The sequence below is a fragment of the Amphiura filiformis genome, chromosome 6 (genome assembly GCF_039555335.1).
Source record: "Amphiura filiformis chromosome 6, Afil_fr2py, whole genome shotgun sequence".
In the NCBI taxonomy this organism is placed as follows: Eukaryota; Metazoa; Echinodermata; class Ophiuroidea; order Amphilepidida; family Amphiuridae; genus Amphiura; species Amphiura filiformis.
Genome location: NC_092633.1, coordinates 67,824,300 through 67,846,055, shown reverse-complemented (window position 1 = coordinate 67,846,055; position 21,756 = coordinate 67,824,300). Strand labels below are relative to the sequence as shown.

General features: G+C 36.0%; 1 protein-coding gene across 3 annotated transcripts in view; it reads left to right on the top strand.

The window, feature by feature from the left end:
• The window catches only part of LOC140155899 (glycerophosphodiester phosphodiesterase domain-containing protein 5-like), a 62,777-nt gene extending 41,718 nt beyond the window's left edge, over positions 1-21,059 (top strand). For 2 of the 3 annotated variants that reach the window (XM_072178904.1, XM_072178905.1), the window contains exons 4-15: positions 506-599; positions 1,752-1,910; positions 2,599-2,695; positions 3,174-3,319; positions 4,291-4,373; positions 5,940-6,090; positions 7,692-7,916; positions 8,313-8,470; positions 9,032-9,179; positions 10,357-10,463; positions 13,142-13,425; positions 17,441-21,059. In XM_072178904.1, coding sequence (XP_072035005.1) covers positions 506-599; positions 1,752-1,910; positions 2,599-2,695; positions 3,174-3,319; positions 4,291-4,373; positions 5,940-6,090; positions 7,692-7,916; positions 8,313-8,470; positions 9,032-9,179; positions 10,357-10,463; positions 13,142-13,412 — 1,639 coding nt within the window. In that variant the 3' untranslated portion in view covers positions 13,413-13,425; positions 17,441-21,059. The remainder of the gene's footprint in view (positions 1-505; positions 600-1,751; positions 1,911-2,598; positions 2,696-3,173; positions 3,320-4,290; positions 4,374-5,939; positions 6,091-7,691; positions 7,917-8,312; positions 8,471-9,031; positions 9,180-10,356; positions 10,464-13,141; positions 13,426-17,440) is intronic. The other variant, XM_072178906.1, reaches the window with a different exon arrangement.
• The last annotated feature ends 697 nt before the right edge of the window (positions 21,060-21,756 follow it).

The following is a 21,756-nucleotide window of genomic DNA, read 5'->3' as shown; positions in this document are numbered from 1 at the left end:
GTTTATCAAAGTTTCCATTTCACATTGTGACGTAAAGGCTTAGAGCTACAATCCAGGAAAAAAAGGTTGGCACACTTTGCCTGTCTTTTGGTATATCTCTTCCCCTGCTCCCCCAATTCAATGTTGGACCAAGCCATGTTGTCAACAGGCCCGTAAGACCCTCCAACATTGAAAGATGGGGAGTGGGGAAGGGTGAGATATAGGGGGTAGTCTGTACTTCACATATATGGCATGCATGTTTCACTCGCCTCTCCAATTTTGATAGGGCACACATTTCCATTGTTTAGTGCAAGTGTGCCAACTATTTTTTCCTGGATTGTAGGTACATTTTATAATTATTCCTTTTAACTATTAAAGATGCAGTTTAATAGTTTGAACCTTAAACTTTAAGATAACAGTGGAGGAATATCGACTCCATTATTAGTAACATATCCTTCAAACGTGTTTTTCTAAGAAACATATTTTGTCATTAATAGAGTCTTGTTTTGTTGTTCTCATTACACAGGTTTATGTGGACTACTACCAACTCATGGTTCCACTGGTTTACATTGGTGTTTACATTAACAATTATAGCTTTCATTTATACTACATTCCTTGTGGTAAGTATACAAGGAAGTTTAAAAAACTAGGACTTGAATTAAGGTAGAAATTGGAGTATCTGGCCCGAAAGGAAACTAACTGGCCCGAAAGGAAACTAACTGGCCCAAAAATTAAGTGAATTATTTTGCCATATATTGGGAAATGGTGATACAGCCAGCATAGCCAGTCATACCATACATTTAGTAATTAACACACAGGAATCAAGAAGTAAATATTTTGAACCTTTGGTGTTGGTTGAGCGAGAGTGATTGATGAAATCACTTAACTTATTTTTCATCAGTTATTTGGAGAGTATCATCCATCTTAAAAGCAAGTTACAAGTTCAACTCTGTTCTTATTATTTCTCATGAACACCTCTTGCTACCTGACCACTAGTAAAATAATCATTCTCACAATCTACGACATATGTGTCTATTTGGAAATGGATGCATGTGAAATGGATTCTTTTGCAATTAGTAGTGGATTAACCTTAGACTTGCCTATAAGGGAATAAGTTATGTTTCTTCTAAAAACATAATATGTTTCATCTAAATGACACAATAATATATTTCAAAAAATTTAATGCTGTATTTCAAAAAATTTAATGCTGTATTTCAAAAAATTTAGTGCTGTTTTTTTCTGACATCAAGAACAGTTACAGGTAAAACATGAAATGGCTTATTTTGAAATCATTAATAATCTCACATTGAGTTTGGTAGTGACGTAGGTGTGTATTTCGCTGGTCATGTGCACTAACCTAATCCCGTAGACTGTATGCACGCATCTACAAGTGTGGTTTGGCGAGCAAATATCACCACCAAATTGTAGATGGAAGAAAATGTATATAATTTAGTGTATTTTGTATCTGAAACTGAATCCCCACAGTGCAGGTGGGAGAAGCTAATCCCTCCCCAGTCTTTCAGATCAGTGTTGATTTCTTGTTATTATGTCATCCAGAAAGCTGCAGCATACAATTAAAACCACTGCCAAGATGCATCCTTTATTAGCAACATTGTGTGTATATTACCATTTGCCAGCCTACAGTCGGTTTGGGAGGTGGAGAATCGGTGCATAAGCTTATGTTTGGTATTATAATTCAAATTGTAAATGTTGATGTAGAATAAGCAGTGTTACTTATACATGATGCCTTTGTTCTTTCTTTGTCCTTTCAGTTACTTGCCATTGCTCATTGTATAACAGGCCAACAGTTACACCTGTATATAGTCCACAAAGTCACTATTATTATACTTCTTTGCGCATGTATAGCATTTTGTATAACATTGACAGAATTATGGCCAGAGGAGTGGGATCTACTGTTCATTTCATTACAGGTGAGTCTGCTCAATCATTGCATGGAAAATAAGAGTTTAGGCATGAGAATTTTAAGGTTAAAACATGAAATCTGGCTTTTTTGTCGTCCAAATTACGGCACTTTCTTTTAATTTCAGCCTGTTTTGGGCCTTTTTAGCCCAATTGTACACACTTTTTCAGACTTTTTTCAAACACTTTGGTTTTTTTCATGGATGATCATTCTCATGCCTGAGAGTTGTAAAATAAAGCATTAAAAAAACTAATTTAAAACAAGTGTCAGTAATATTCCAAGCTAATATTTAAACAATAATCTTGTTATTTTTTTACATTTCAAATCCCTTCGCATAACAATAACACTCAAACTGAGTGTTTTTACAAATTACTGATGGAACCAGGATTTATAAAAAAAAATCAAATAAAAAAACTCCACAATAATTATGAGGTAATCCTGTCTATTTACATGTACTGATTTAAAAACACAAAACGGGGAAAATCTAGTGGAAAAAAGGACTGAACTGCATGTGTTAACCTACATTATTCCTTAGAGCATTCACACATCTATACAAGGATGGCTTGATGGCACTACCTTCACTTCCAAAATCGAGTTCAAGTATATGTACTAGTAAAGCCTACATTGACTGCATACTTAATAAGTTACTATTAAGGCAATTGTTTCTATCACTTAACAATGTTACTTTGTTGCTATAGGTAACTGCACCAATATTACAGATAATGGGTGTGGTGATACTGACATTCCTCACCTGGCCTCTAGCTGGTATCTGGTGGAAGAGTACTTCCTCTACAGGTGAGATTGCAACTCTGACATGTTTGCATTATTTCAAAGTTTTTAGGGGCCTGAGCTTTCAATCCTAGCAGGATCTTTATCAAAGGCAAAGTGACAAGACAACACACAAACATGTATATATAGGCATGTTTGCATTATGGAGGAGAAATAGTGTACCATGACTACAGATGGAATATACTCCATTTGAAATTAAACAGTTCCATCCAGGCTTCTCAGAATTAAACATTTCCACTTGCCGGTCAGGCAACAAGTCCACTTAGAAAAATCCACTTGCCCAACTTTACTTGTCCTGCTCTTTGCACACATTTATTGACCTTAAATCTAACGACGTTACGATACGGTAGTAAATGGATACAAAAATTGGATTGCATAACTTGCAATTTACAACCATGGAGCTGTAGAACCACCTGTTACATGTTAATTAATATGCACTTATCCATCTGATTTTCAACATATTTTTTTTTCTTTTCCCATGCAGCATTTCGCTGGGTGACCTTCATAGCATATTCCTGCCTTCTGTTATTTGTTTACTTATGTCCACTAGCTTTTTTAACCCCTTGTATGCTGGGACATAATAGCTTACCAAAAAGACCGCTTATCATGACACACAAAGGAGCTCCAATGGTAAGTATCTTTGAAGGAGGGTCAAATTTGATCTCAATATATCTTATATATTAGATCCGAAGACTACCGGCTCAGAGTCTCACCAGGCTATAATTGAAGACTGAATATAAAAGACTACATGTAGTTTGCGTCTGACGTCAGGGCAAAGGCACACCATTATTGGTTGCTAACCTGTGCAGTACAACATTTTTGGTCAGGTTGACAGGACGTCATATACTAGTCTTTTTAATCAGTCTTCAATTATAAATTCGCTACTCATGGTCTCAAACACAAACAACCATGCATTTCAAATAAAAATGTCAAGCTCAACTTTCATATCGGCACCTTTTTGAAAAATGATTCCTCTGTTCACAGCTTTTTTAATTTTTCAAATCGACAAAATATATGTCAAGTTATGTAAAGAAATATTTTGTAACTTTAGGGGGGGGGAGTTATTTCTTTTGAACCCTGTAAAAGTGCCCTCCTGTAAAAATCCCAACAGCAAATAAGGGCATGGACCCTTAATTCTTGTTGGGATTTTCAGAGGAGGGGGTTCTCAATTATTTTGTATGTGAAATTTACCCCAAGGCAAAGGAGCCCATGTGTGCCAATTAATTTACCCATAGTTAAATCGGCGAGCACAAGAGGTATTGCACATGCAAGTCCTGCAAGGAAGCAGTTTTCTTTCCTGTACATAATACAACACACACTCATTTGTAATGTGTCTGGGGCAAGGTAGTTATGCTAGTGCCATGTGTCAAGATCAGAAAAGCACGGGAGTAGACACAAAAATCGGTGGCAGCTGGTGGCAAGAATGTTCACACTACGTACATCATTAGTTTACTTTTCAACAGGCGAACTTTAGTTAGGATGCAAAAAACGACTGGTAAGAAATTCTAAGTCGTCTGTGAAGAATAAAAAAGTAATAAAATGATATGAATTGTTAAATGTTTGGTATAAACAGATAATAAATGTTGCTGTTACTATTTCAGCTTGCACCTGAGAATACAGAACTGTCCTTCCAAAAAGCTGCTAGTTATAATATATATGGATTTGAATCTGATGTTAGAATAAGGTAAGATTTGTTAAGGATGTGGCATGTGACCAACCAGTATCTATGCATGACAGGCTAGTTGGTTGATTATCAATAATGGTCATATTTTAAAATAATAATAAGGGCTCTGCACTGATTAAAATTACCTTCAAAATTGTTACATTTGTTTGAAAAACTTTTTGTCAAAATTTGGGAAATGTTTGTTGTGATTGGCATTATGTTTTCTGGTTGTCCATCAGTCATTCTGTCTGCACAAGCTTGTGAGCGTGATTTCTTGGAACTGGTTAGGCAAATAGTGATGTGACTTGGTGGAGGGGTGGCAGTTGGCGGTCTTCAAATTCTGTTGTATTTTCGGTGCAAAATATGCTAATTAGCTAGATCATTTTGCATAAATCAAAACTTGTGAGCAGAATTTCTCGAAACTGGTACAAACTGACCAAAATGAATTGCGATGATATATTGTAATTAAATATTTCATCCGAAGTACTAAAATCTATGAAAACACAGACCAACCAATAATTGAAATAATTATAGACTTTCATCTACTTCCTTTTCAATGCTTGTAATCACCTCCTACAATTTTGACAGTTCCCCCAGTTATCCCCAGTATTATGAACAGTCTTCAAATCTTTGTTGACATAATTGTATGTTAGTATGCAAGAGCTTGCTTAGTGCTCTAGCTGTTAAGATGTGGATCTTATTGAAGAGACCTTGGGGTTTAATTCATGGTATGTCTTTAATAATTTACTGCAAGTATCCGTCGTTATTTGTAGTACTGTGCTTTCGGTTCATCATATCTAGGACTGATAAAGGAAAGATATGAGTTTGATAGATTTGCATTGTGTCTGATCAAAGCCATGTGCAAATAATCTTGCCATGTTGATATATCTCTAACCTGATATGGAGGCTTAATTGAATTGTAGATATGCTGTTACATTAAGATAAACATGATAACATAGATGCCTCAAGAATGTATCCTATTTAAAGAAACTGTTGAAACCTTTAATTATTTAAAATTAGCAGGCTCAAAATTGCTGAATACTACATATACTCTTTTGTACAAATTATTATTATCATCAAGTCTCTGTTAGGATTCGGGTATACGGTGCACGTTTTGCAGGGCACACGAATAGCTTAATATCGATCAAGGTAATTTCATAATACCGGGTCACATAAGAAGGCACTATTCGAAAAAGGCTGTATACCTGCATATAGTATAGTATAGTATAGTATAGTATAGTATAGTATAGTATAGTATAGTATAGTATAGTGGGAATCGAGCGCGTTCGATTTTAGTGCAGCGTATACCGTCCTAATTTTAAACTAAACCATATGTGGGTAAATTTATTTTTTCAAATACACTATCTAATTCTGCACATTATGACACCCCATTGAATGTATTGTGACCTCAAGAAGTAAAGTTACAAGCATTTGATTAGACGAAGGTTCAGTTTTAAAATTGACAAACTGACCTATGGGAGCATAGCCGAATAGCGTGTAGCGAATACCGTATACTCTTATGTGAACTCAGCCTTATGGCATAATAGGTTTAATATACATTCATTTCTGCTTTCTTTCATTGAACAGCCTGGATGGTATTCCATTTCTTATGCATGATTCCACACTGGAAAGAACCACCAATGTTCACAAAGTTTTTCCCAACAGAACAAAACATAGTGCAGAGTTTTTCACATTTGAAGAACTTCAACAGCTGGATGCAGGCTCATGGTTTCTGCAGGTAATTTGCAACTTCTTTTCAACTCTTTTATTTGATACTATTGTATACAAATTCAATGGATTCAGTTTTCATTTGGTTTTTGTAATTTGTAATTCCATTGAATGTGCTTTGCAGCCTACATAAGACCTGATCTATACCCGTCTGTGTCTTCAGAATGGCAAAAACCCATTTTGACGACACTTTCGTAAATAAATGTCAACAGTCATCCTTCTTAATGCGGATTTACTAATCTTGCCTGGAATTGGTAATGACCCTCTCCAAACAATAGCCTCAAGTTTCATTTGTGGATGAAAACATTCATTTCGCCTCCAAAACCTTGTACAAGGGGATCAAACAAAAAATAATCCCAGGATTATTATTTTTTGCAATTTTATATATTATACATATATTGGAAATTTGCTGGTGGGTATAACATTAGAATTGTACCCACACTGGGCAAACTTGCAGATTTTAATCAATATACCTACTTCCAAAATGCTAGTACCTAAAAGGTAGTGACATAATGTTGACAGCTGTACAAGTTACCCGTTGACTTTGTAAATGCATCAGTGGCTTCCCATGATAGGAATTACAGCAGATTACAAAAACAAACAAAAAACCCAGATTTTTCTTTGTCCTTCTTTGTTAGAATAGTAGATGAAAGAATTTTAGATTGAGACCATCACCCAAGCATTCATATTCAACTTTTTGTGAAATTGCTTTAGTAGTTTTGATGTTTGCATCAAGTATGTGTATCATAATGACCCAGAACAGTACATACTCCACTCTTCTATCACTTTTGAAATATGCATACCAAAATGCAACATATTCCATGCTATGTAAAAAAATATGAGCATTGGATGGTGCTGTAAATCAGATGACCCCTTTAATTTCATGCAAGGATGAAGCATTTATATTGCCTTAATTTGATATGACAAATACTGTACTGTGCCTAATAAATGCCCCTATAGTCAGTCTAGTCTGAAGTACAAAGTACCGACGCGGATGCAAAATTGTGCCGACTTCGAAGGCATGCATTCCTGCAGCAGAGACGCAGCACTGCGTGCTGTTTACACGCTGTATACGCGCGCGTTGTCACTTGTACTTCGGAGTGGACAAACTGTAGGGGTATGAACTTTATTGAAAAGGGGGTGTTTATTTGGGGTGAAATTTCAATGTAAAAAGGTTTAAAATCTGGCCTCATAGATGATTAATTGTGTTTTCAACTGATTGAGTGTCCCAGGTTAAAAAAGAAACAAAACAAACAAACAAATTGTGAAATACAATTCACTTTTTGCTTCTTGTTATCTGTAAATGCTGTAAAGTTTCATCTGTAAGTGCATTATTATGCAAGAACCATGTGATTTACTATTTTGAATGAACATTTTACTATAATATGGCAATGAGCTGGATGGTAGTTGAGGTTATTTCAATACAATTTTGGACATGCAGCAAATGCCAGTTTTCAGCTTACTCCCATGATGTCGCTTGTACATTTCTGCATTTCGGTCACTTTTTCATTGAAAAATTTATGGGGCATTTATTGGGAACAATACGGTATCTTATTTAAAAAGTTCAAATTTTATTTTACTTATTTTATTTTATTTTTCTTTAATATGCAGAAAAATCCATTCTACACTGCCAAGAGAATGTCCAAAGCAGAGAAACAGCAGATCAAGAACCAGACCATCCCTTCTCTGACCAAGCTTATGCAAGTGGCAAAACACTATAATAACAAATCCGTTATTTTTGACTTATTCATGCCCCCTAGTGGGCATCCATATAGGGGGAATTTTACAGAGCAAACGGTATCCTCTATAAAAGCATCTGGAATTCAGGAGCACCAGGTAAAAGTATTATTTCAGATACAATCTACAGTATTATCTCAAATAAACATACCACTGCTATTTTATTATTGGCTTATTATCTGTGAATTATTTATTTGGTTTTGATGACCTTACTGTCGTGAATTGTCAGCTACGAAGTAGACTAAAGTAGTTAGACCAGTACAAAAGTAAAAAGTAGGATACTACCGTGATACTACTGTGAAATATAGTTAGACCAGGTCTAATGTTAGACCTGTTCTAACTGATTTTGTTCATACGGACCTTAGTATCGTGAAAGTTCACTACATTTGATTGCGTCACGTAAAATTTACAAAAAAACATACCAGACAAACAAGTAAAAAGCAACAAACCACCATCTCATACTTATTGCTACAATGTTTTACCCTTCCCTTGCAGATATGGTGGCTCTCTGATTTTAAGAGAGATTGGGTTCTAAAAAACGCTCCTGATTTTGAACAGACAGCGACAACTAGCATGGCACCAAAGGATTTCAAACGATTTCAGATTGTACATATGAATGCAGAGTATTCGCAAGTAACTGATCAGGATATCCAGTAAGCTTTCACACGCTATACCCAGTGATTTGCCTGTCCAGGAAACTTACAAGAAAAATAAGAAAATTCAAAGTGATTTTTTTGTGAGATTTGAGTAACTATATATATTTGGGCAAGCAAGAAAAGGCACAAAGGATTGTGTTCACAGATATGACAGATTAGTTTCAACAACATTCTATGAACGTGATACAATTAGTGCCAAATTTCATGTACATAGTTTGCATTGCTTTTTGAGGGTAGAGTAGATAGTAGATTATCACCAGGTCATTGTGACTAACGCAGGTAGTGGTGAAATTTCAATTTTGTTGGAAGCTCCATCATAATTAGACTTACGGTTCCAGAGATATGGCCATTTTAGTGATGCTCAGAACAATCAAATAATGGAAGTTCAATACTATTATTGTCAATATTACTGACATCTGACCTTTTTACTGACATCTTGACCACATCACAAAAGTAATATAAATCACAAGAATTCACTGTGACATAGAGTAATCATACCTAAAATGACATTATATGTACCTGTAGTAATTCACAAATTTCCATTATCTTTTTGCACAGAGACTTTAAAAAGATAAACATCTCAACAAATATCTACACTGTAAATAAACCGTGGTTGTATTCCCTGTACTGGTGTATTGGTGTGAAGTCTGTGACATCTGGTGCTTGCCAAGTATTACAAAGTGTGGAGGCTCCTATTTGGCACACAGTAAGTACTACTATTCATTTCACATTGGTCACTTTGATGCTATGCGGATGAATCATTTTAATGTGAAGCTTTCATTTTCTTATCCCCATGGGCACTACTGCTTTTCTTACAATGCCCCTGATTGGTTAATTACTTGGTATAATAATCTGAGTAACCAATGAAAATAGAGGTTTTAGATATCCTAGCAATTTTAAGCTTAATCCCCTTCACTCAGCTGTACTGACTTACCATACCTCTGATTGGCTCAGTACATGATAATAGCTCTCTTTGTAACCAATCAAAATAGTTTTTAGATGGTGATTATTCAGCTGGTAGCTGATGTTAAATGTTCCCCCATCAGGGATGTAAATCTAATAAAAGGGAATGCCCTTGGGAACTACAGATTACAACATCATTATGTGGTGAATGCCATATTTACAAGTTGCGCATGGAGGTTAGTGTATTCTGACATGCGCCGGGCAAGCAAATTTTGATTTCTACTGTGTGCTTGTTTGTGTTCACATGTAATGTGTTGTGCTCAAATTGAAAGAATGCAAATTAGACTCCTAATTAGTCTAATCTCTTTAGTGCTGCAGTCAAATTACACACTCTCTTTCAATTGTGTATATGAAAACTTTTTAGTTTTTAGAATTCATGAGAGAATGATTGTCTGCATCGTACATGTTTTCAGGCATAGGAAGTGTACATTTGGATGCATCAAAATCTGTTAATTTCTGGTCATTTTCACAGTTGCTGTTGTTTAAATATGTTAATGAACTTGTAATCCATAATTTACTATTTTAAACTTTTGATCTCAACACAAGATTAAGCACAACCTGTAGGGGTGTAGATTTCAAAAGCAGTCACCCATTCAAGTAATCCCATTTCATATTCACACTGCCTGTGTGGGAGATTAAGGTCATGTCTTCAATAGAGGGTGTATGGATTTTCTAAAGACAGTGATTCCATGAACTGCATGCATTACATTTACAAGGCTATGCAACATAAAACATGCTGGGACAGCACTCTGGAGCAGTATAGCTACTTATATCGGCTACTCTCTGTTCCGATAGAGTGAATGACAAGTGTCATGAAAAAACACTGGTATGATACAACCATAACTGTTGTTTCCCTCAATGACATTTTACTTTTTGTAATGCAGTGATTAATTTGATATTTTGTTGTGATTTTGTTGCAGACTCCTCAAATCTGGCGTATCATCTGGATACTGGAAGATTGTGTGTCACTCATTTGTGTGGTGCTTATTTTTGTGTTTCAAAGGTATAGAGAAACACATTCTCAGAGGTGTGCATGGAGTCTTCCCAGTGTTTGTATATTATGATTTTAAGTTTCATGAAGGCCAACAGTTTTATACATTCTCTACTTTAGTACTAGTGATACTATTAATAACTTTGTACCATCTATTTTGAGGTCATTGTGTGACATTGGAGCGTTTTGTTTTGGGCCAAGGTATTTTTGCAAAGGAGCATAAGCTCCTGAGGAAAAACTACTGAGGCCTAAAATTAACACAAACAATTTCATACAATGTCTTCAAAACAGTTGGTGCACAATTAGTATTGTCATTCATGAACGTCAGTTCTGAAATTTGCATTAGATAAAATTGACTTTATTGTTTGAGAACATTATTGAAAATGAACTATCCATTCACTGTTTGAACTCATCTCTATGCCAAGTTATTAGGTACACTTGTTTTGTGCGTAGTGGAAAGACATGTTGGATATGGATGTGTGTAATGGGCACAATTGACCAAACATTATTGGATCATGCTTATTATGCAGGTTATTAGTCAAATTCAAATTGAAAGTGATTCATAGTGCTAAACTCAACTCACCGGTTATTAGTCAATTTCAAAGTAAAAGTATTTTCATAGTGGTAAACTCAGCTCTTCAGTTATTTGTTAAATTCAAAGTGAAAGTGATTTCATAGTGATAAACTCGACTCTTCGGTTATTATATCAATTTCAAAGTGAAAGCGATTTCATAGTGCTATACTCAACTCTTCTCACTAATGCGTTATAGTTTAATCTAATGATGTGTGGAATCATTACGCATGACTTTGTACTTTGAGTAAGAAAAATATCACTGCCCATCAAAAAAATTCAAAACAATGAGAATTATAAAACAAGGAACTTTTACTTGTGAGCAGGTTAAGACATCAGTCCAGATCAAATTAGTGAGTACCAATTAAAATTGAAATGAATAAATAAATAAATAAATAAATAAAGTAATATTTAAATTATGCTAGAATTTCTTTCACTCAACTCATTTCCTTCATTGCTTTAGTGATGTCATTGCTTATTACATACTTCAGTAAATAAATAAAGGATTAGCAAGCAAGCAAGCAAACAAACAACAAATGGATGAAAGCATTGAACATCATCACTGCAAAGGAGGTAATTAGTGTGAAAGTGATTTAGTTGGCCTTCTTGTTTTATTTAAGTACAGTTAACCCAAGTGTGCACATATGTACTAGTGTTAAATGTGTGGTAGCACATCCTTGATAAGCTATGATGTATCATGTCAAAATTAGCTCTGTATTATTATATGTAGTGATTGGAAGAGAAAATGGCACATAATTTGAAAAAGCTGTGGAGTAAATCTGTATTGTTCTAGCGCAGTGAGAACAATCTTGTAATAATCCACTTGAACTTTATCACATAGATAGGGATCATGAAGGATAATGTACAATGGACTATTCTATTCATACACCACCCATTGAAGACTTAAACTTAATCTTTCACACATGAAGTGTGTATTTTAAATTGAGTGGATCTGAATGGGTGACTTTATTTGAAGTCTACACTCCCTGTGTGAAAGATTAAGGACAAGTCTTCCATAGAGGGTGTGTGGATTTCATCTGGAATAGCCCAATATAGCTATTTGCTGTACCAAATGACATGATACATCAGTTTATATTTCAATGTTTTTATGCAGCAATGCATGGTCACATTATTCAAGCCTTGTTCATATTACTGTATACCAGTAAGACTGACACCGCTGTCAGTTTGGATGTTGTAGTTTTATTATGTTCATAGAAACACATTGTGTATAATACATACCCCTTTGATTAGGATTTGATAGCCCAAGCAGGATTATCCATGAGGTAATTTTCTATTCAATCATCCACACTGCAAATAACATCTTGTAATAGAATGGATGTTTCAGCTTTAGTTTGATAGAAAAATACTTTCAAAAAATGCATTTAAAATTGTCATGCACAGCTCCCATGTTTGTGCTGCAGTGAGTCCATGTCGTGAAAACTGAGCCAAGTTACATAGTCACTCGCTTTCATTGTGTTTAATGTTGCATGTTTCCAAAATTTTCACATGTAAATTTACCCATTTGATGGATTGCTTATATTTATTTTTTCTTTTGTGTGTCCGTGAACTTGTGCCTCATTTCATGACTTTTGTGCATTGGTACTTCATGGTTGATAACAAAATTGGTGGATGTATTGTTTCCAAAATTAAATTTTCGTTCTGTATTTTTGGTGTATCATGCAATAGTTATCTATACATGTAATTGTGCATTACATTTGTGATATTATGTTTGGTGCAATATTGTGCTATGTGATATATCACATATTTAAGTACATATTTCTATTTGGCAAAATTTATATCATGATTTTGGTGTTTTTTTACTATGCCAGAAATGTGATATAACATTTTGAGGACATATTTGATTTCATTAAGTTTTCAAGACTGAGAAATATGGTATAGGCGATGCATAAATCAAGATTTCATATTTTAGACATGAATTACACTCAACTTTAGATTATGGTTATCTAATAAGGTTAATAGACCTTAATTATTCAGTTTATAGAGAGACAAATGCTCTTTTTCATTGACAAAAACAGTATACTCATACACTATCCACTTAAGCTGATATTTTGCGTAAAAATATTTGTCAAGGTATCATAAAGCTTACTAATTTCCATCCAAAATGGGGTCCATTGTTTCACAGGTATCGATTTCCAAGACGACCATCCAATCCTGAAGCAATCTCACTGCACACCAACCGCACATTTCCTCACAACCATGGTAAGAAGAGTGACAGAGAACTACTCTATCGTAGCAATGAAGACACACCGATGCCAGCACCAGCTGGTGATGCGAGTATCAACCATCGACCCCATAATGGATATGAGGACATCCCTTCACCAGATGGGACATCATCACCAACGGATTCTTTGCCAGACCCACAGCATGAAGAAATAAGAATGACACTGGAGTGAATCATGCATGCAGGTAAACATTAGGGTATAGCATATTATACAGGCCCAATGACACTGGAGTGAATCATGCATGCAGGTAAACATTAGGGTATAGCATATTATACAGGCCCAATGACACTGGAGTGAATCATGCATGCAGGTAAACATTAGGGTGTAGCATATTACGCAGGCCCAATGACACTGGAGTGAATCATGCATGCAGGTAAACATTAGGGTGTAGCATATTACGCAGGCCCAATGACACTGGAGTGAATCATGCATGCAGGTAAACATTAGGGTGTAGCATATTACGCAGTCCCAATGACACTGGAGTGAATCATGCATGCAGGTAAACATTAGGGTGTAGCATATTACGCAGGCCCAATGACACTGGAGTGAATCATGCATGCAGGTAAACATTAGGGTGTAGCATATTACGCAGTCCCAATGACACTGGAGTGAATCATGCATGCAGGTAAACATTAGGGTGTAGCATATTACGCAGGCCCAATGACACTGGAGTGAATCATGCATGCAGGTAAACATTAGGGTGTATCATATTACGCAGGCCCAATGACACTGGAGTGAATCATGCATGCAGGTAAACATTAGGGTGTATCATATCATGCAGTCCCAATGACACTGGAGTGAATCATGCATGCAGGTAAACATTAGGGTGTATCATATTATGCAGTCCCAATGACACTGGAGTGAATCATGCATGCAGGTAAACATTAGGGTGTATCATATTATGCAGTCCCAATGACACTGGAGTGAATCATGCATGCAGGTAAACATTAGGGTGTATCATATTATGCAGGCCCAATGACACTGGAGTGAATCATGCATGCAGGTAAACATTAGGGTGTATCATATTATGCAGGCCCAATGACACTGGAGTGAATCATGCATGCAGGTAAACATTAGGGTGTATCATATTATGCAGTCCCAATGACACTGGAGTGAATCATGCATGCAGGTAAACATTAGGGTGTATCATATTATGCAGTCCCAATGACACTGGAGTGAATCATGCATGCAGGTAAACATTAGGGTGTATCATATTATGCAGGCCCAATGACACTGGAGTGAATCATGCATGCAGGTAAACATTAGGGTGTATCATATTATGCAGGCCCAATGACACTGGAGTGAATCATGCATGCAGGTAAACATTAGGGTGTATCATATTATGCAGTCCCAATGACACTGGAGTGAATCATGCATGCAGGTAAACATTAGGGTGTATCATATTATGCAGTCCCAATGACACTGGAGTGAATCATGCATGCAGGTAAACATTAGGGTGTATCATATTATGCAGTCCCAATGACACTGGAGTGAATCATGCATGCAGGTAAACATTAGGGTGTATCATATTATGCAGTCCCAATGACACTGGAGTGAATCATGCATGCAGGTAAACATTAGGGTGTATCATATTATGCAGGCCCAATGACACTGGAGTGAATCATGCATGCAGGTAAACATTAGGGTGTATCATATTATGCAGTCCCAATGACACTGGAGTGAATCATGCATGCAGGTAAACATTAGGGTGTATCATATTATGCAGTCCCAATGACACTGGAGTGAATCATGCATGCAGGTAAACATTAGGGTGTATCATATTATGCAGTCCCAATGACACTGGAGTGAATCATGCATGCAGGTAAACATTAGGGTGTAGCATATTATGCAGGCCCAATGACACTGGAGTGAATCATGCATGCAGGTAAACATTAGGGTGTATCATATTACGCAGGCCCAATGACACTGGAGTGAATCATGCATGCAGGTAAACATTAGGGTGTATCATATTACGCAGGCCCAATGACACTGGAGTGAATCATGCATGCAGGTAAACATTAGGGTGTATCATATTATGCAGGCCCAATGACACTGGAGTGAATCATGCATGCAGGTAAACATTAGGGTGTAGCATATTACGCAGTCCCAATGACACTGGAGTGAATCATGCATGCAGGTAAACATTAGGGTGTATCATATTATGCAGGCCCAATGACACTGGAGTGAATCATGCATGCAGGTAAACATTAGGGTGTAGCATATTACGCAGGCCCAATGACACTGGAGTGAATCATGCATGCAGGTAAACATTAGGGTGTAGCATATTATGCAGGCCCAATGACACTGGAGTGAATCATACATGCAGGTAAACATTAGGGTGTAGCATATTACGCAGTCCCAATGACACTGGAGTGAATCATGCATGCAGGTAAACATTAGGGTGTAGCATATTATGCAGGCCCAATGACACTGGAGTGAATCATGCATGCAGGTAAACATTAGGGTGTATCATATTATGCAGGCCCAATGACACTGGAGTGAATCATGCATGCAGGTAAACATTAGGGTGTATCATATTATGCAGGCCCAATGACACTGGAGTGAATCATGCATGCAGGTAAACATTAGGGTGTATCATATTATGTAGGCCCAATGACACTGGAGTGAATCATGCATGCAGGTAAACATTAGGGTGTAGCATATTATGCAGGCCCAATGACACTGGAGTGAATCATGCATGCACGTAAACATTAGGGTGTAGCATATTATGCAGGCCCAATGACACTGGAGTGAATCATGCATGCAGGTAAACATTAGGGTGTAGCATATTATGCAGGCCCAATGACACTGGAGTGAATCATGCATGCAGGTAAACATTAGGGTGTATCATATTATGCAGGCCCAATGACACTGGAGTGAATCATGCATGCAGGTAAACATTAGGGTGTATCATATTATGCAGGCCCAATGACACTGGAGTGAATCATGCATGCAGGTAAACATTACGGTGTAGCATATTACGCAGGCCCAATGACACTGGAGTGAATCATGCATGCAGGTAAACATTAGGGTTGTAGCATATTACGCAGGCCCAATGACACTGGAGTGAATCATGCATGCAGGTAAACATTAGGGTGTAGCATATTATGCAGGCCCAATGACACTGGAGTGAATCATGCATGCAGGTAAACATTAGGGTGTAGCATATTACGCAGGCCCAATGACACTGGAGTGAATCATGCATGCAGGTAAACATTAGGGTGTAGCATATTACGCAGTCCTAATGACACTGGAGTGAATCATGCATGCAGGTAAACATTAGGGTGTAGCATATTACGCAGGCCCAATGACACTGGAGTGAATCATGCATGCAGGTAAACATTAGGGTGTAGCATATTACGCAGGCCCAATGACACTGGAGTGAATCATGCATGCAGGTAAACATTAGGGTGTAGCATATTACGCAGTCCTAATGACACTGGAGTGAATCATGCATGCAGGTAAACATTAGGGTGTATCATATTACGCAGGCCCAATGACACTGGAGTGAATCATGCATGCAGGTAAACATTAGGGTGTAGCATATTACGCAGTCCTAATGACACTGGAGTGAATCATGCATGCAGGTAAACATTAGGGTGTATCATATTACGCAGGCCCAATGACACTGGAGTGAATCATGCATGCAGGTAAACATTAGGGTGTAGCATATTACGCAGTCCCAATCAGCGCAGCATTTATTTAATGATGTTTACATATCTCTTGATCAGAAAAGAAATTGTCAATATATTGATCACAAGTCTCTAGCATGGCCTAGCGTCTAATGGCTACCAGTTAACTTCAAGACAACTTTGTAGCAATAGTCCCTAGCTAGAGATGGGTAAGGTTTTGTCCTAAAGCTGTAATAAGTTGATAGGATGCTATTTTGGAGTGGACACACCTGTATTGCAGTTTCCACTGGTTTATCATTCTTGAGTTTGGACCAAATTTTGTCAAATGAGAACAGATTTATTTCTAAGACATCACTTATCATGCTTATTTACAAGCTTCCCAACTTAAAACAACAATTTAACAGGGTTTGATTGTTTTAATTAAGTTTGTTGCAATGTATGTCTACCTTGAGTACCAAGAAGATTCAAAAGATATTGAAAAAGTTTTTGAATATGTAGATATTGTTATAATTTTATTTTATGTGAATCTTTTTATAACCACTATGATGATCTGTTATTTATTCCCAGTGATCCATGCATGGAGTATAAATTGAATGATTCCAACAAAATGCTGTCAGCCCATACTGGATTACCATAGCTTGCCATAAAATCTTCCTATTCAAATGATATGTGAGATGACTTCAAACCACAAGATTTGGAGGATCGTAATAATGAAGATGGCTGCCAGGAACAGCAAGTCCACATCCAGGGCACCCAGTAGACCTACGTCCAGGGCACCAAGCATGTCCATATCCAGGGCACCAAGTAAGCCCAAGTCCAGGGCTCGCAAGCAAGCCCATGTCCAGGGCAGCAATTAAGCCCACGTCCAGGACACCAAGTAAGCCCATGTCCAGGGCACCAAGATGGCGTCAGACAGCGCCAAGGAGGAGAAATCAAGTAATATATACTCAGAAATGAAGTGAAGTTGTAGCGTCAGCAATCAAACCTGTGCTATAACTTACAGGTTGCAAACCATCCTGGGATAGTGTTACTGTATAAGTGGTTATTTCAGCAGAGTTATTTTTGCAATTTTGAGGTTCCAAATTGTGCGAGATGTTTATTTTCGCAAATTTTTGTCAAGTATAATGTAACTTTATATAAAATATATATTTTTGCATGTTGTTATTTTCGCACCTGCATAGCCACCAAAGAAATTCACAGAAATGAAACTCATGTGAGAATAACCACTTCTAGAGTAGTAAAAGGCTGGAATATGTTCTGTATCTGTTATAGTAACCTTTATTTTTGTACAGGTATTATTATCAAATTACGGGCTCACAGACTCCACAATTAGGAAGAGATTAATACAGCTCAATAATTCTGTTTTCCGGACAATGGTCAAAGTCCAGTGCTCTTACCATTTCCCAATGCTCCAATGTAATATGGAATCTATTATAATAAGGTATTGTAATCATGATAGTTGACTAGTGATGTCTTCATGTAATATTGAGATATTGTAGCTAGAATTGAATGCCATGACCTGGTGTGTTTGGTTTCCACACATGAAACTTAGTACATATGTTAAATTTAGGTTTGAGTCATATACTTCCAATATATTGTATAAAATAAATGTATGCAAACTTGTGTAATAGAGCAATATGTATGTCAGTTTCTCACTATGACCTACAAACCTACATTACACTATTTTGAAAAGACCTTCCGCATTTGCCGACCGATCGCAAAGAAAGAACTAGGCCATGGTGCCTTCATTATTGCGATGCTACGCAAATTGTTCGGCAAATAAGGTGCTGATGTGATGATGACGTGTTCAATTAGCCAATCAGAACCCGACTTCATGTATACGCCATAAACTGCACCAAATATGTCCATGTGAAAGGTCTTTGCAAATAGGTTTAGTGAACATTATAATTATGATCCATGACCATGTATTGGGTGAGAACTAATTCATTAACGGTGTGTGTCTGAAATGGTATTTGAGTGAAAAAAAGATATGTATCCATATGTTGTTCTTAAAGGGACATTTTTTGATCCACAGCCTCGCCCCCACATTTCTCAAAAAAAGTTGAGACTTTAATACCACTGGAAACCTCTGCCTATATAATGTGTATGTACAAGATATTTGTTTAGCAAAAATATTGTCCCGTTGTATTCAAGTTATGGTTAACACAATGAAATTACAACACGCTGGCCTATAGAGCAGTGTAATATTATACATAATCATGCAAAACTTGCAAAAACAAAATCAGAGTCAACTGAAATTTTGGAAACAAGCTTTTTTCATGGATATCTATAGAAAAATGTCTTAAAATGAGGATGATACGATCACAAAATACCCCTTTAAGTAATATTGTAACAAGTATGTTGATGAATGAATAACCTGCTATGAGACAGTTTGTGACCCATGAATCTTAAAAATGGTTTTCCACAGACAAAAGCCAGGAATTCACAAATTTTAACACCAGAGATATGATATTTTTAAGAGTTTATTAGAAATAGGTAGCAGTACATGTGACATCTAAGAGGTTATTAGAAGTAGGTAGCAAGTACAATGACTGTGCTGACACAATGAAATCCTATTGCAGACTAGCTAGTGTTTATAATGTTATGTGTGCTAATCCTGGAATCATCCTAGATAGTGGAAGGTATCTTGTGATTTGTGACAAGAATAAGAAATTCAAAAAGCAAACTTTATTTATTTTGAATTTGCTATGTATTTTGCATACTGCCTTATGTAGATGATTGTTTATGACTAAAGATTGGGCTCCAAATATCTTTGAATTTGGTAAGAAAGTGTACAATTGCCAGATGTTATTGCCCAATGGACTTTGTTGCTTTTTGCTGAATTTGATGAAAAGTCTTGGATATTATTGCACTAAGTCCCATATTTTGAATCCTCAAATTAAGGTAATGTTGGGTTCAAAACTTAAAAAGAAAAAAAGAATACAGATATGATGAGACCTCTAGTTGGATGGCAGAAACGTGTTCCAGGAGATGCAAATTGTTAATAGAATGGATTACTATTTTTTTAAGCTGAAAAGACTTGTTTAAGTTACTTGTTAAAATAATTTACAACTGTTTGCCAGTTTGCAGAAACCTGTATGCAAAAACTTTTTTGAAAACAAATTGCAATATAGACCTGTTCTCATGTCCTTACATGCAAATATAATCAAGACTATTATTTCATAATATTGTAATTTCAATAGGGTGATGATAGTGGTATAACCTTGATTGTCACTTATTTTCGGTGATTAATGTTGTAAATTCTATGGACAACTCGTGTGATTACTATAATTGGTGATACATATATATGCCTGTTTTTATTTATGCAAGTATATGAATTAGGTAAATTGAAGGCTGAAAAGTTGGTGAACCTGAAAAAGAAATTATAAATTGGGTTGAATTCAACTTTTTTGAAAAGGATAATATTTTCTTCATGTGTGTTGTATTAATGAATGCCGGTGCAGTTGTATGACAGAATTGTATCAAAGTACAGTATAAGGCACAAAAAATACTGTTTGTCGTAATGGACAAAAAAAATTGATGGTCAGTCGGTCATTTTTTTAAACTGCTTGTACCCGAAATTACAGTGACTTGTTAATGACAAAATTAAACACAATAATAAATATTGATAATTGAATTTCAAACAAAATTATTTTTTGTTTTATGGTTGAAAAATGACAGTTAGGTGGAGGTAGGAAATGTATTTCTTCTTGAAACTGAAAACAAACCCCACCTTTTACGTCGGCAGGTTATTATTTGTATGGCTGGTCCTGTTACGAGAAACAAACAATTTTTTTGTGCCCAAGTCAGACTTGGCTTCATGAAAATGTATATGAAGTATCTGTGTGTTGATTAACCTACTGATTCTAACAATGAATTGTAATATTCGTACCCAATAAGTGTTCCTTACTTCCAGTAATATCACATTGCAATAATTTTGTCACAGATTTATTTTTTAAAACCAAAACGTGATGGTGTATTTAATAGACAGGAGTTACAAAATGTTGTGTATTAATGTAGCTTAGATTATTACTTGTGAGTATATTGCAAACTAAAGGTGTAGACATGATAGAAAGCATGTGTCACCAATGACATGTCCACTATACTTTGATCAGCTCGTAATTGGCGGGAATTATTAGGCTTTTATCACTACGCCGAAAAGTACACAAACGTTAAGGGATCTAAAATGAGCGTTTATTGCGTTTCGACAGTTTTTTTTTTTGGGACATGAGAGCACCTCAGACCTATCGAATTGCATTCTGAATACTGAAGCATGTCCTTCTGATATCAAATAATTTTGATTTTTTGAAATTCGCAATGTAATACACATTTTATGGCAAATCATTAAAAATTGATATTTTTCAAATTTTTGATATATAACAGTCCTCGGTAAATTATATAAATCTAATGATATATTCTTAAAGTCTATGTAGCAGGGAGGAAAAGCCGACGGTCAATTGAAAATTTTGACCTTTCATATTGAAGATATGGATTTTTTCCCAAAAAGACCTAATTTTTTTGTGTGTTTTGGGAAAAAAAATCCATATCTTCAATACGAAAGGTCAAAATTTTCAATTGATCGTCGGTTTTCATCCCACCTACATACACTTTAAGTATAAATCATCAGATTTATAAAGTTTACTTCAAGTACTGTTAAATATCAAAAATATCAATTTTAATGATTTGCCATAAAATGTGTATTAAATTGCTAATTTCAAAAATCAAAATTATTTGATATCAGAATGACATTCTTCGTATTCAGAATGCAATTCGATATGTCTGATGTGCTCTAATGTCCCACAATAAATACTGTCCAAACGCTCATACCCCAGCCCTTAAGAAGGATATAATTAATCTGCCTTGTCTATATTTTGTGTTTTAAA